The sequence below is a fragment of the Sinohyriopsis cumingii genome, chromosome 2 (assembly GCF_028554795.1).
Source record: "Sinohyriopsis cumingii isolate HCF-2022 chromosome 2, ASM2855479v2, whole genome shotgun sequence".
In the NCBI taxonomy this organism is placed as follows: domain Eukaryota; kingdom Metazoa; phylum Mollusca; class Bivalvia; order Unionida; family Unionidae; genus Sinohyriopsis; species Sinohyriopsis cumingii.
This window is the reverse complement of record NC_142962.1, coordinates 78,266,989-78,283,263: the sequence shown is the minus strand read 5'-3', so window position 1 is coordinate 78,283,263 and position 16,275 is coordinate 78,266,989. Positions and strand designations below refer to the sequence as shown.

The 16,275-nt window shown below is 35.2% G+C and overlaps 1 protein-coding gene across 1 annotated transcript in view; it reads right to left on the bottom strand.

Moving 5' to 3' along the window:
• LOC149805240 (denticleless protein homolog) overlaps positions 1-16,275 on the bottom strand; it is a 63,908-nt gene that overhangs the window by 2,773 nt on the left and 44,860 nt on the right. The window contains exons 12-14 of the mRNA XM_089948754.1: positions 13,921-14,010; positions 12,115-12,238; positions 7,394-8,217 (exon numbers count right to left, since the gene is read on the bottom strand). Of these exons, the coding sequence (XP_089804880.1) occupies positions 7,394-8,217; positions 12,115-12,238; positions 13,921-14,010 (1,038 nt within the window). The remainder of the gene's footprint in view (positions 1-7,393; positions 8,218-12,114; positions 12,239-13,920; positions 14,011-16,275) is intronic.

The following is a 16,275-nucleotide window of genomic DNA, read 5'->3' as shown; positions in this document are numbered from 1 at the left end:
CACTTTCAAACTGAGATTAAAAGGAACATGCTCAGTATGTAACACTTATCATGCATCCCAAGCCAGCATCAAATGCCACATGAAGAGTGCACATGATGAAGTGATTTAGCAATTGAGGACATGACTGATGATCATACTGTTAAAAATATAAAATTGTGAAGCGTGCGGGGGTGGGGGGTGTGTGTTTTACTAAATAAAAGTGTACATACACAAGGGGGGTATTGGAGAAAAGAACACCATGCAACAAGGTGGTCGTGGTAGGAAAGTCGAAAATAGAAGAATTTGTGTGTAAATACTAAATGGACAGCTCCTTAATCATCTTTAGCAGAATGAGCATGGTAATTACATTTAGCTAAATGTTCTCAAATTTTATGTTGTCCTCATTTAAAAATGAAACAGCATTTAGAAATTCTCTAATCCTTTAAAAGACTTTTCTTCAAAATTGATAAATTTTTCAAGATTTTTTTTATTATATAGCTGTGATAATGAACATATCGGAAACAGACTAAGCTATACACTGTCACAAGCCTTTTTAACTTGGCATAACATTCGGTAATTGTAATGTTTCAAGCATGGGTAATTTCTTGTAGTCATGGGGCAAAACAGTTTCTCTTAACTATAAAGCTTAAATTACAAATATTTTAGTGCTTTAAATAAATAAATTTTTAAAAAGTCTCATAATTACAGGAACTATTTTAGGTACTTGGAGTGTCTACTTGTTTTCTGAATATTTGATCACCTAACAATTTTATCTGTCAACATGTTTTTAATGACATTAAATGGAAATGCTTATCCATTTTAAAAATGTGGGCTGCCATGATTTCCATTTAAGTAACCTATTAGACTACCAGTCATATTAGTGATATGTCCACCATGAGAAGGTGCTATACAAAACAACCAAAAGACACCAGGTACCATGGAGAAAGGCCATACAACTCTGGATTTCATGTCATCTTGAACAATACTTAAAAATTTGTTTTTTTTTAAAATGGAAATTAAACAGTATATGGCTAAAATACTGTTGCAGCTGGACTAAGAGACATAACTCTAATGCTGAGAGAAGTCTAAGAGGTATAACTCTTATGCTGAAAATTCTAAATTTGAAATAAAAATCCCTGAACTTGAAATTTTCTTATAAAAAATTATCCATTTTCTTTTCAAAATTTAAATAAAGAGTGAAAATTTGCAGATACAAAAACAATAAATAAAATAATGTTTTGTAGTAAAATCTATCAAGGTTTTAGAGTTTTCTGACATTTCTCACCCTCAGACAAACAATGGGTGAACAGATAATGCTAGTCTGTGCAGATCATCATTTGTGTTCAAATACAGTAAACAAACATAAAAATGAATGGGTGTGTACATTTAATAGAATACTATGTACAGTTACTTAAAAAAATCAAAGGGCACTTTTATCAGGCAATCTCTGTATGTAGCATTTCTGGAGTAAACATTAAAGACTCTTCCCACATATGTTTACAACATTCACTATAAATGCATTTGTAAATATGTGAGATGATCAACCAGCCACTTGCCTCAGTCCACAAGACTACCTATTAAACAGCTTACACACCTAGATACTATGCTATGAATCAATGCCCATTGGTTACTAAGTACATCATTATCCAATCATATTTCTCTTTCATTAATGTGTTACCTAGGGTGGCCATGTTATGCAATATGAGTGTGATAATTGTTGTTTCATGTAAACAGATTGCAGAATACATAATTATATTTAAAAAGATGGTCTTCAACAGAAAAGCTGGCATACTGATATGATGGGTCAAACATCAAAATAAATTTGTGAAATCCAGGTGTTTATTCCTAGCATACAACTAAATGGAAACTTTTCAAGGTATCTGATAAACTGTTAAATCTGGTTTCTCATCAACGTTATCAACATAGTCGGCAATCAACAATGAAAGAAGAAATATCTGGCCTTAAGTCACTGTGATGAACAGATTCTGTTTAACAAATTCAACAAATTATATGAGGAGCATGATCACTCTTGTGCACTGTCACACTCCTTAAATTCCTTCTGCTATGAGTGATCCATCCCTCTCCCCAATCTTATTGTTTAAAACAAAGATTTCCAGATGTTTTTTGAGTGAACTTCTCAATTTTTGTGCTAGATTTCCTGGCAGTTGCTTTTCACAAATACTGATATGCTTACAGGTTCCACCACTTTGATATGTGACATGTACTGTAAACAATTTCAAAAATATTTGAGAAGATTGACTAACTCCCCTCAACACTAACAGAAGAACTGTTGGCAGTTCTCCTGCATTTTACAAAACACAAGCCCCGATTACAAGACAAATGACAATTCTAACACTGATTATCATGGATGTGGTTTTCAAACCACTGACATGATTCATACAGACATTCTTTTATCAAGACATTCAAGCACTTTTCACCAACAAATTTTATTTATAGAACCATAATTAACTGCATCTAAACTTAGTAAGAATGCTGATTGTGGCATGTCAAGTTCAGCAAATATTAGAATTAGGTGTTCGAGTCTTTAAACCAAGTTTCCCCAATAATATTTTTCTGTTTAATACAGCCCAGGTGAAAACACTGCAGCTCTATAGGCTTTTGGGGCATTGACACAGACGTGCAGTCATCTCATCTACATCAGTTTGTGAGTTATAAATTTAATTTGCTAGGGTTTCTAACGCCATTTAGAGTTTTTCATGTTAAAGAACTCTATTCTAAATTCCATAATTTGTCTTTGTTGATATTAAATTCCTTTTAAGCTTTTTATTCTTGCCATGAGAACCTTTACCCACTGATCTGGCTTAGAACTTTAAAACAATGGTCAAATGTATATATACCATATATACATGCTTATAAGTCAAGTCCAACTGCAAACAGCACAGACATAGATCTGCCATTGCATAATATGCTGGCAGATCTGGATCTATGCAGTTAGAGAAAGCAGTGATTAGTAGAACAACCTAGACCCTGATCTGCAGGTGCATTCTGCTATGTGTACATGCCAGCCCCACGAGAGTTACAAGCGTAATTATTGCTATTATGAATGTCAAAAATGTGTAATTTGTGTGTAAAAGTGTAATCTATTTATTACATGCCAGAATTAAAGCATGTATGAAAAAGATTTATTTTTGCTACCAACCGGCTTTTGCAGCATGTCAAAATTCTTGCCATAAAGGGCAAAATCAATATGGATTAGAACCAGAATACAAACACAAAATGTACTTAAAAAATTCAGCACTCACTTTTACTAGTCAACATGTTTAACTTTTGCTGAATGATCGTGAGCTGGAATTCTGCAATGAGCTCAAAATGCCATATGACATTACTCTCATCTTCTTATATCAAAGTTTGTGAGGCAGTGCTGATCTGTTCTTTCGTCTGATCTGACATGTTTTGAACTTTGAAAAGATCCATCACACCATAAAGCATTTCACTAAAGTATAGACTGGTCTACCAACTAAAAGCTAACAAATATCATGAATTTGTGAGGCAAAGTTCATATCTGAAGAAACCTGTCTGTTTTCTTGAAAATGGGTCATATACAGTTGCTATAAATAGCAAATAAGGGAAATACTCTTACGTTATTTATATGTAGCAGTCATCTTTTTTAAGAATATTCTCAAATTTGTATGAGTGGAATTAAAGAGATAATAATAACATTGAGCAAAACAACTTTTTATTACTCTATTTTTTAAATATTTCTTAATGAAACAAGAAAGCGTAATCCATACAGGCGATTGCAAAATGCAATTTGGTTGAAAAGAGCGTAACAAACCTGCCAACCCTGATAAGTCTGTTGCAGTAAGGCGGTTGATTTTCTTCCATAAGATTGACCAGTTTTCAGTAAGGGGTAACAAAATATCAATAACTGCTATTGTAAAGCTGGAAAACGTAATTAAAAGTTTGACGTATTGATGATAAACATCATGTTCAACTGAAAAGTTTGTAAAGTACATATAGACTTTATTTACCACTAGTACAGTTGCACAAACTCTAGTTCCAAACCCTATTCAGCTCAATGGCTTGTTGCTATCTCTCAACTTGACATAATTCTTGGAAATTCTTTACCATTTCACAAAACGACTGAAATCATATCTCCTGCCACGAGACATACTCAAAGTGGCACATGATGTCCAATAAGTGTACTTGTGTCCTTTCCAGCTTTTATTCACAAGAATCTGAATACTCCTATTTATTCATCTGTGTTGATTATTAACACTTTTCTAAAAGCTTATTTTCCCTTTCGTCTTTAACAAGCATCACTTTCTGGACCCAAATCATGCAGACACTTCACATTAAAAAAAAGGTACAGTTTAAAGTGTCTGGGGTGCTGCTGTAAAGTTAGTCTGGTTCCCTGACTAATTTCACTAATTCTAAGATGAAACTGGGATCCAAATAAAACCCGGATGAACCAATTATCCGGATTTTTGGTAACTATCTTTCTTTTGTAGTTTTTGCTAGTATGACGTAAGTCTGTATTTTATGGGTAACTTTCATAAGACTTACGGCAAAATCATATTACAGTGTGACCTCGCTATAGCGTGCTCCATTATAAAGCGAATTCGGATATAACGCGGTTGTGGTGTGGCTCCCGAAATTTCATATACATGTATTTTTCTTGTGCACAAAAAAAATCTTAAGTATTACGAAGAAAAAAAACGTAAAACGTTGCTTATCATTTTGGGGAAGAGATCGCGTATGAATAAAACAAGACAATCGTGGCTTGACTCCTGAAATTCTATATGCATTTTTCTCGTACATGAAAAAGTATTTTTTTTCTTCTTAAAAGTAAAAAGAAGAAAAAACGCATAAAAAGTTTATTCTGGGATCGCGTAGGTCTTCGCCAATGTCGCAAACTTGGATTGTTTTTCCTTCTTGGCTGCAAAACATACCATGTGGCTTTTTTATTTGTTGGCAACATTGTTGGCTGTTTAAACTTTTATATACAACCATAGGTTTGGAGTGCAGAAATTCAGAGGCCCCATGAAAAGAAGCCGCAAACTGGCCATAAAATGCACTGAAATTTATCTATTGTTACATAAACAAATTCTTTGTCCATACTGAAAAACCATCTAAACAGTGCATTGTTATATCATAATCCGCTTATCCTGAAATCTAGCGCGAGTTCTGTATGTTGTGAAATATCCACTTTTTTGTTGTTGACATTTCTGGTAACGGAGATCAACCGGGCGAGGCATTGTCTCATAATCTATCTTTCATCGGATTTTCGTTCGATCGCTAGTAATTAATATATTTACAAAGACTGACATTTGTATGTGGATGGTAAGTAAAATTCCTTTTTGTTTCTCTCAGAATTAAGTTCTTCAGAACGCTCATGTTTTCTGTAATAATCCCTATCATCAGAACACCTGCATCTCTATCGTCTGTTGACCCTTTGTTAATTTTCAGACGCATGCGTGGAAGGCAGCATGACGCTGCTACCACAAATGGAGAAAAAAAAATACATCTTACTTATTGGTTTATTCAGTAGGCATGGAGGAAAGTGACTAGAATAGTCTAAACGACGGCCAATTCCTTTTTAAAAATGTACCCAGACAAAATAGATTGCTCAAATTTCAAAGGAAACAGACTACCTTTGAAGCACCGATTGTTATGAAAACGTACTCAGCAAATGGGAAAAATACCAGTCTAAATCAAACAATACAATTATTTGATGTTGCCGCCACAATAAGAAATGAGCATTCGTTTGGTTCACCAAAGCTGGCCTTTAGCGGTGACTTCAATAGCGCCTGCACCTTCGTCAAAGAAAGCCGACTACAATCTTTCAACAACAGCAGAGAACATTTCTTCAAATGAAGTCAGTACCAAACTTAAATAAAAGTGATGGAATCTGATGGTTTTTTGCATTTTCCAACGTGACCAGAACATGTTAACTGTGCTGTGAAAGTTTCCTTTTTGTAGGCGAAAGTTTATGCTTACGAACGCTACCAACGGCAGCTTAAAATGCAAACTTTTACTGACTTGGAATGTACTTTAAAGTAAATGTGTTTCGTCATTCGTGATTGTGCTGTGTTTTTCCACTGAACTCAGACCAATATGACAATATGACCTGTTACAAAATCATTGAATATTTTAAAGCTGTGTGTGTGCATATTTTCGATGGAATCACTTGTATTGTGGATTCAATGCATATGATGAGGTTCGCTGGTGAGTACACGTGTTGATACTCTATTCATGCTATACATTAGACATTTATGTATAAACAGGATTCACGTATATGTACCAATTCATGGTTTTCTAAATAAAGTAAACTACTATATTATGTCTTCTGTTTTCACTACAGGTATATTTCTCATTTAATATGCATCAATTCAAGATGGCAACTGTGCCGATGAAGCACATATTTTACCGCCCGCATTTATTACCCACCCCCAATTTTCTTTGGTGTTTTTTTGGGGGTGGGTGGGTGGGTTAAATTTTTTCAGCTAACTGACTTGGTTGCTTATAACACTGTTCGGTTCATAACACGGTCGGATTCTATGGCTCCCAACTACCATGTTATAGCTGGGTCACACTGCAGCTGGAAGGTCTGGCGTAATGGTTGGCATGAATGTGCTACATCAGATAAGGTTCTTTTTGTTTTCAGTTTGACTCGACTTTTAAATGAGCACAAATGGTAACTCTTATGGCACTCTGATTTGAAATTATGCTTTACTTTACAAAGCACCTGATCAACTCTGTCAGTTCCAAACAAGACTGTGACCTAATAAGCACATAAGCAACTGGAAGTCTTACTGAATATGCAAATGACTTAAAATGGAATTAAAATTCCATTAATATCAGGTTTCTAACCCTTTTAAAGGATCTTTTATTTCTTTTCTTGATACTGATGTCAGTAAATTCTTTTTCCCCACTCAATTAAATCTGTGTTAAGAAAAACACTTTTCAAAGATTAGAGAGCATTCTTAAGTACTCTTCCATGACTTTCTGGAGTCATCCTCAAATGCAAGTACTTTTCAAAGTAGCCTTCATAATAAAAGTATTTTCAAGATTGTGCAAAATGTAACTGGACCCCTAAATAGATTTCTCTACCCACAATTTTGGCCATTAGAGGGTGCAGGTTTCCCCAACAACACAGATGGGAATACTAACAGGTATGTGGACTCATAGATTGTACAGCAATTGCTGAGGCTCTCAGAATGACCGGCAGTTGTTTAAAGGTCAATTCAATCAAAGAGATGAACTGAATACGGTTAGAATCTAGGAATCATACTGGGATGAAGGAATTTGCTGACAAGTTTTGCTTTGCAAGAAAAACATTTGTTCATTAGCACTGCATTTAACTAAAAGACAGAAAAATGATACCTTGATTTTTATGCAATATGAAAAATGATTTTTTTCCCCCAGCCCTTATGAAATTTTGGAAATTTACCTTTATTTTGGACCTAGGACTGGAGATTTCATTTCTGCTTAAACTCTCTTGAGATGAAATGTCATTGGAACTTAAGGTTGATACTGTGGCAGTTAATGCTTGAGATTGGGGTGATTCTAGAACATGGTTTGGTCCCTGAAGCAATGAAGTCTTCTTTTTTTCTTCTATCAAACGTCTTTTCTGTCGACTTAGATGAGTAAGCCAATTAACTTTTGGCTTTTCATCAGAGTCTTCTTCCTTGGCCTCTTTCAGTGGTTTAGGGTCGAACACCAGATTTGGCAGATTTGCAGTAGGAGAAGATACTGTCTTTGCATGAATGTGTAATTTGGAAATATGAATTGGAGATGACAAATCTGCTCTTTTGCCATTTGGACTCTTTTCAGGACTTGAATTTATTTCAGAATCTAGACTTGTCAAAACACGTTGCCTCTTTCTGGGACTTTCTTCCCCTAGCATAAACTTGCGTTTGCAAGAATGTTTTCTCTCTGGTTCTATATTTTCCAAGTCTGGATTTTCTGGAACTAACATGTTTCTATTTTCAGTTTTTGTCTTTTTGATAAGAACGTCATTTTTTGACTCTGGCATCACTTCAGGCTGTGTTGTTAATAACCAGCCTCGTATTGATTTTGATGAAGAGTTTGAAATGCCCAACCCTTGAACTTTGGAAGTTATCTCTCTGTGTACCTCTTTGTCACAGACTTTGGGTGTATTCATTAAACTGGAACCACTGGGCTTGATTTTAGACAACTGGGGAGTACTTGGACATATATGCACATAAGGAGAAACTGGCACCACATTCTCAACATCTGAATTTGCAGAGGTTCCTGGTGAAAAAAAATGTTACGAAGTTAGATAATTATTTGAAAGAAAGAAGATATATGACTTCAGTTTCTGAAGCTGATCCATCAGCAAAAACCCTCTAATCGACCTGGCCATTGGTGATAACACCTACAGAGTAAATGTATGCATTATTCACATGACAACAGCTGCTGCTGACTGCATCCACTGGGCTTTTAAAATAGTTTTTTTTTAAAGTTCCACAAGATGCCTTAGGGAATGCATCATCTTCCCACCAAAATTAGGTTAATGTCACCCTTATTTCACATTTTTTGTGATTCTGGTGGGTGTATACCTGCAATGGCTTGAAAGTGATCAGTTCATCTACATAGTAATAAAATAAGTCTGTCAAATTTCATCTGTTTACTTCAGATGATGATAGTTTAATCTGGGCTACAAGGCTTTTGTCACCCTAAAAGTTAAATTGGTCTGCAAACAAAATATAAAAATAACTATAATTTAATGTCCTGAAAAATAATCAGATAAAGCAAAATAATACAATCAAGAATATCAGATTTCAATTGCCTACATCAAGTCAGTTTGTAAAAAGTGTTTACAAGCCCTTTTCTCCTCGAAGAACTAAAAAAAATGTACAAAACTGAAAGATACACCCAAAGTAACCTGAAACCTATTTGGTCATGGAATCCACTAAGGGATCTAAATATAACATTTGCTGTTTGACTGAAGTGTTGAACGATCTTGCTCACATGAAAGTTTCACTATGGACAAACAGCATTCCTGCCCCCTCATGGAGTGGGGGGAAGGAGGTGGAGAAGAGAAAAAAACATTTTTGTCAGTGGAGTATACTTTTTGAATGCCTATATTTTGAGACAAGTTTTAATTTAGACAGCTAATGTAAATTTCTTCTCAACTGAAATACTTTTTAGATAAGAATAACTCATTTCGCTGACCAGAACAGCAGACTATAAAACAAACAAAAAATGTAATAGTCATATATGCTCAGAGCTACCAACCCTCCAGACTCGCAATTAGTGAAAAGTGGGATAACATATAGTGAATTTTTTACACAATTAGTGAAAAATTATATCTTGACACTAGCTCTATCCACTTTGATGGTCAGTACTGCATTGTATGAAAATCCCAAAATAAAACTAAAACATATTATTTACACTGATTACATGTACTACTATATTTGCAGCCAAATTTAGTGATATACACAAACTTCACACTATTTGTCATGAACTTCCTCAATTGGGTTATGGTAAATTTGTTTTCAAAACAGTTCAGGCTTCTTGCCTGCTGGTTAATCTTGGTGACTAAAATTGTTGCAAATTTTCTGCACCCAAGGAGGCACTTAAAGTCTGTCTTATTTTTCCTCATGATAGGAAATAATCTTTCACTGTCACTGTTGTTGATCTCCAAATGAGAAATGCAGGTTAAATTCAACAAGAAAGCTCGCAAACAATGCTTCAGCATTGCTAGCATGCAGGACTTGAGTAGGTGGCTTAAAGTATGCCAAAAATGAAATCTGCTGGGGATGCTATAGCAGTGTGCTTTTTCACATTGTTCTGCCTCATGCCCACAGGGGCTTGTATTACTGCTTACAATTTATCTGTCATAAATGTATTATAAAATAATATTACTAAATGGTACAAATACGACAGGTAAACTGTAAGCAACAATACCAGCCTTTGTGCACATTGTAAAATTGGTGACAGAATACTGTGTGAAAAGCATAATGTACATCCATGTTTGATGGCTGAATGCTAGGCCAAATTTTGGTGTACTCCAATCTATATTGCACGTTTCGTGTAATACAAATCATTTTCCTTGGAGGTGAAAACATTTTAACTGCAGTGTAGCTTAATTACTAAATGGTATTAATCCACAAGATGAAATGTTGAACAGTGAACGATTAGTGGTGTCAGTGCATGTGCGGAAAAATGAACTCAAGCAAATTACGATATTTGCTAATCTTTCAATCTAAAAAATTCCAACACCTGAAAAAGCTGTCTTCATGTAGTTTCCCAACCTCTGTGTGCTTTTTGCTACCAATATGCTTCTTCACATCATCTCTGCCACCATGCCCAATGCTAAAATTTGTGGCACAGTGTAAAAAGCATGATGTATATCGGTATTTGACTGAATGCACTGTAAATGTTTGGTATATTCCAAACTAAACGTCACTTTTTGTGCAATACATTTCTTTTTTCTTGGTGGTGAAGACATTTTCGAGATGCAATAACTAACGGTAATTCAAATCAGATTTGGCCGCGCATGCACAGAGATAAATTCCGGTTAAGCTACGGTTTCTTTTAAAAGCATTTGTAAAACTAGTCTTATACATATAGATTAAAATATGCTAAAATGCTTGCCACCAGACCAACTGTACCAATCGGCTATAGTTCTAATAATATCACGACTAGGAGTAGTGGACTGTTTCGGCAATGGCCGATATCACGACTAGCATTTAAAATAATTGAGAATTAGGGAATTCATGATTTTTTTGCATGTGGTGTGAATCTGTGAATCACTGTAGAAAGTCGTAATATTCACACTAAAATCATGAGGGTTGGCAGATAAGTATGTTCCTTCCATTTGATTGACAAGACTGGCAAGCATTTCATGAGTTTGAATATTAGTCAGACTGGGGTAAAATTCTAGACACTGGTGTTGGAAACTGCAATTTTAAGTTTCTGCAACTAGGCTTGCACAAGAGCCTTCTTTGACATTATCAAGCATCAGTAGCTTATGTCTATGAACCACCCAAAAGGAGATGGTAGTGGTCTCATTTTTTAATGACTCACCCCAACAACAACAAGTGGCCACCAACTTGTACAGCCAGAATCCCATGCGTTTGTCCAGAAATACTCTTCAAAATTGGTCACCCTTCTAACACTGCTGGCATATTAATACAAAACCCATCAAACTTACCCACCATGCAAAGCCATGTGTTCATAAATCTCACAAATATTTGTTGAATTCTAAATTCATCTAACTGTCATTGTTCCAACATGCTGATAAAGTAACTTTAATCCATACAAAGATGCAAGTAATTTATTATCTTTACTACTGTCTGTTTCTTTCCTGTTAGGTTTTGTCATTGGTAGTTATTGGTTATTAATACCACCAATAATTAATAAGATGATAAAAGCCAACAGTATTGTTCAGTTCAAGTCTGCATGACATCTTACTGATAAGAAGAAAAAATGGCATTACAGCTCTTGTGACTTCTCTGTCACTGATTATGAAATGTACTTGGAAAGGGTATCAGATTAAAACTTGTTAAGCACGTGACAAGTTCAATTACTTTGCAAGCATCGAGTATCTCATGTAATGACTAAAATTGCAACGGTTTAAAATGTTGTCAGACATACTCAGTTTAAAATTAAACATGAACATAATTCGACTGCACCAGATAAGTCCTTTCATCACAATCACTGAAATATTTTATGCCAGAAAATTTCAAATGAACAGCATGACATACATTCTACTGCAGAGGGAAAATGAATCGAAGGACAGGTATAGTTACAGCTAGATGTATGTGCCCTGATTTTACTGATATGTTGATTCTGAACTATGACTGATGATTATTCATAATTATTATAAATAACATTCATAAGTTTTATCACTCTAAATTCTGTAACATGCATGTAACTTTTAACTGAGCATATGAAATATTAAAATTATTATGCCTTTCATACTTCATAATTTAATTATTGCACCGATCTGTATGATACCCCTCTAGAATGTCACCACTCTTATAATTTTTCTTTTCAGCTATAGAAAGGGTGGTCTTATAAGAGGGGGACCACTGTATATACTTATGAATGAATTTTCATGAATTCAGCAGAGCAAACAACAAGTATATGTCAGAAATGAATGATGAAATATGAAACAAGAAAAAGGAATTGTCAACTTACCTATGGATCGATGAGTTATCTCTGCTATCCCTGATACGACTCTGATATCCATGGCCTGCTCCTCTGTGATGGAGGGATTATAACGCCAAATTCTAATGGTGTTATCATCTGACAGGGTCACAAGCTGCAAGAGAAAAATTACAATATATACTCACTTGTAAGTTAGGTCCAAGTGCAAAGAATATTGACCCTGATGTGTTATCACATAATGCAGCAGCAGATCAGGGTATCTTCTGTTTGTTCTAATGATTACTCGAAATAAACTACAAAGACTCGGACCCAGCATTATGTAATGGCTAATCTAGCTCTATGAAGTTGGACCTGACTCATATGCAAGTATGTATTGTCCTCGATTAATCTAGACCTCGTTTTCCTTCATTGAAGATCAACCTTCACAAAAAAGGCAGCTTGAGTCCTTTTCATGGTAGAGTGGAACCAGTCTTGATTGTGACCACTACATCTCTCATGATTTTTGTTGCTGTTGTAGGGTTTAACGCCATTTTTCAGCACACGATAGGCTATACATGGCGGCCAGTATTAATGGTGGAGGAAGAACCTGGGAAAATCCCCGGAAAGAACCACAACCCACGAGAAGCTACTGACAAGCTTTCTCACATACCCACACTGGCTGAATCCGAGACTTGAACCCACACAGACAGAGGTGAGATGGCAGTGATCCGTAACTGAGAGCACTTTGGACCACTCGGCCAATCGGGGCCCCCCATCTCTCATGAAGCAAATGACTTCTCACATCTTTCAAACTGAGTATGACATGTATTTTATATAATTTTCATTTACTGTCTGTCTACATCATCATTAGCCAAGGTTCTGATATGTTAACCCTGTCTAAATCTTGGCGAGTCAAGCAGATATTTTAGTGCTTTGTGCAAGTGATATCTATTGCAATTTTATGAATTGCCTTCCTTAGTATGTAATGTCAACTAACCAATAGTGTGAAACAGCGGTGCAATGTATATGAGCCAAAAAACTGTGGAGGCAATTAACATCAAATGGATACTTTAAAGGAAAATTACTTATTTATGAGTCCAGTCAAGTTGTGTGCTCCCTTGACTCGATCATGTAGGAACAGTTCAAATTTGAACAACCTAGTTTTGATCCATTGCGGTGGCATGCTGCCAATTCCAATGAAATTCAAACAACTGACGCATGGAAATATCTGCTCAATCTGCCAAGATGTGGATAGAGCTAGCATATCAGAACCTTGGCTAGCAAAGATGGTCTTACTACTGTTTACAAAAGCTTCAGCTAAATGGGGACAGAAAGATTCAATGAATAAAATTAAATAAAGCGCTGAAATTTCTCTCATTTTGGGTTGTATCTTATTTCGATCATGAGTAAGAATAAAAATGTCATAGTAGAACACCTATGTCTGCATTATACTTTCCATTTTTTTTAATGCTTACCTATTCCAATGCACATATTCAAGCAACATACTTTCGCATGCTTTAGTGCAATTATGTTTGATTCAAATGAATTTGATACTGACAGTTAACTGAATACTTTGGAGTCCTCAGTGTTGAATCCTTTAATTTTCCTACATGATCTTGTTCCCAAAATATTTATTTTTACATGTTATTTTAGGTATTTTGCAAAAATATTTTTTCAGGTATGAAAAATTACCAGAAGCATGCTTCTTTATCTTGCATACAAAATGTGTATTGTTATGTTGTTCACTACTGTGTCCGTCAATGTCCCATTTTCTATAAAACTTCACTGTCGCCATACCTGCAGACTGACTTGTGCAAGAAAAAACTAAAAGTGTTTCTTTCGAAGCAAGCTACATACCCTGAAGACATCATATCCAGACCATGCTACACCTGTCACTTCAGATCTGTGTCCTTTCAACACCACAGGATTCTGGCTAGGTTTCCCAATCTGGAGAAAGATGTGTCAAAATTATAATCCTGTCTTCAAACAGTTTTCAAAATGCAACAAGTTTTTTTTCTTCAGAAAATTTTGAATTTCATTTACCTTAGGTAAAAATATATGTTACCCTCATCACAGAACAAAAATGTACACTATATCACTTCTGTGCTGTGTTCTCCATTTTTATAAACCAAAACCATAAAAGAATTACAGATATCAAACCCTTTCCAAGTGATGAATCTCTTTAATACAGGATATTAAAGCTCTGCATGGCCAATATTTTTAATAATTAAACACTACCTCAGTTATATAAAAAAATAAGCATTAGTGAACACAGTTGTTCAATGGTCGTACACATTAATGATTTACAAAACATAATTGCAAACAACACATACATTGCAACAAATTGTGCAGCAGCTACACAATCATTAATGTATGCAAGAAACATGAACTGTGACATTCAGTAATGCAATTATCAGAAACAGCGATGGTGTTTCGTTACCATATAAACAAAGAATTTTTTTGTACAAAATTTAATGTATCAAAATATTGGAGTAAAATGATCCAGAATTTAAAATTAACTGTCACAAGTATTTCCTTTGATGAGGACCTTCAGTATGGCATTGCATAACACATTTTATAAGATGAGAGCTCACTCATATAGCAGGCTATAGTTGTTTACATAGAGAAATATGGGTCAGAGATATATTAGTATTTGTGTAATTTTGACTTTTATACTATGATCTTGGTATATTTTTGAACTTTACAAGTGCATGAAATATTTTTACCAATTGCAAAGATGTACAATATATACCTACTGTGGATCATCTGTATGAGTGAGACTACGTCTTAAACTGAACAGATAACATGACTTACAGTATGTGACATGGTGGATTCTATTTTTTGACCACACAACAACAACATGAAATCTGTATAATCAATATGGCTCAAGCTGACAATAACACAGCTTTATCTGAAATACTTCTTCAGATGTTAGAAATAAACTAAACACCAGAATGATCATTAGTAATTTCCCATTTTCAGAGCAAAAGTATCTAAAGAGCTCAATATTTTGGCAATATCACACTGCCTTCATCAGCGAATAATGTTGATCATGTGACTTATAATGGCCACTTGATATGAGAATGGTGTAGATGGGTGGTAATTCAAGCCCCTTGTCCCTGTTTAGTGTTGGCCTCCGCTGTCACAGTTTGATTGCCTCCTTCACCTTCTATATTCTGTCCTCTAATGTGATCACCTTGGTTTGTTTGGGGATGATGAAATGTCCCATATTGCTATACGTTTTGACCTCTTAAGATATGTATACTCTGAGAATAGGAAATTACTAATAAATTATCCAGAGCAAGAAAGCAACCTTTTCAGTTGTCAACACTTAAGAGTATGGCATGAAAGATTGATCTGGAACACACTGTGCTGAGCATGAAAGAGAAAATAACTCTATAGTAAAAGAAAATAAAAAAGCATCATATTGTCAGAGAAAGTATCTGAATGAGGTATATATTGTATGGGAGAACGGAAGTAGAAGAGAAGAAAGAAATAGATGACCTCAAGACTGAACAAAACCTTTAAGACCTAACTATGGAAAGGAGCCTATCTTGATCATCTCTAACACAGATGTGACTGAGATTCTCAAAAATAAGTGGAGCTATTGGAGTGGAAGATTTTTAACCAGAAACCCAGCTTGGCAAACAAGAGAAACTAAATCACAACATATATCCATAAACAACTCCTTTCAACAAAGAAGGCCTGTAGCCCACTTCTCCTCACTAATGCTATGAACAGCAGAAAATGTTTTAAGGGCAAGGATTGCAAAGGAAGATTCACTAGAAGGTTTATTGGGTTTCTGTCAATACCTGAAAAACAAAAACAAAAAGAAAGTTTGCAATAGCATTTAAAGGGCAAACATGTTTCCTACTGCACCAATTACACAAAATTATCCAGTCTGCATTTTAAACCATGGAAGCAGATTGCTTCTTAGTCTGGAAAAAGCAGATGATGCCAGCAGATCAATTGTTTGAGATGAGTCAAGTGTAAAGGTGGAGAATCAACTGTCCGTTATGTAGGAACCCTTCCCCTTTTTTACAGCAGCAGGTCCCTCATCCGTGGTAACTGCCTGGGTTTGTGTACCAGCAGGATGATGTGATAGCTTAACCATGACTGTTGTTTACAAAACAAAAAATTAAAGCTTTTTAAAAAATTGCAAGTGGGAAAAATTCAATGAATGATGGAGTTTGTTAATAAAGTTCGTGTTGG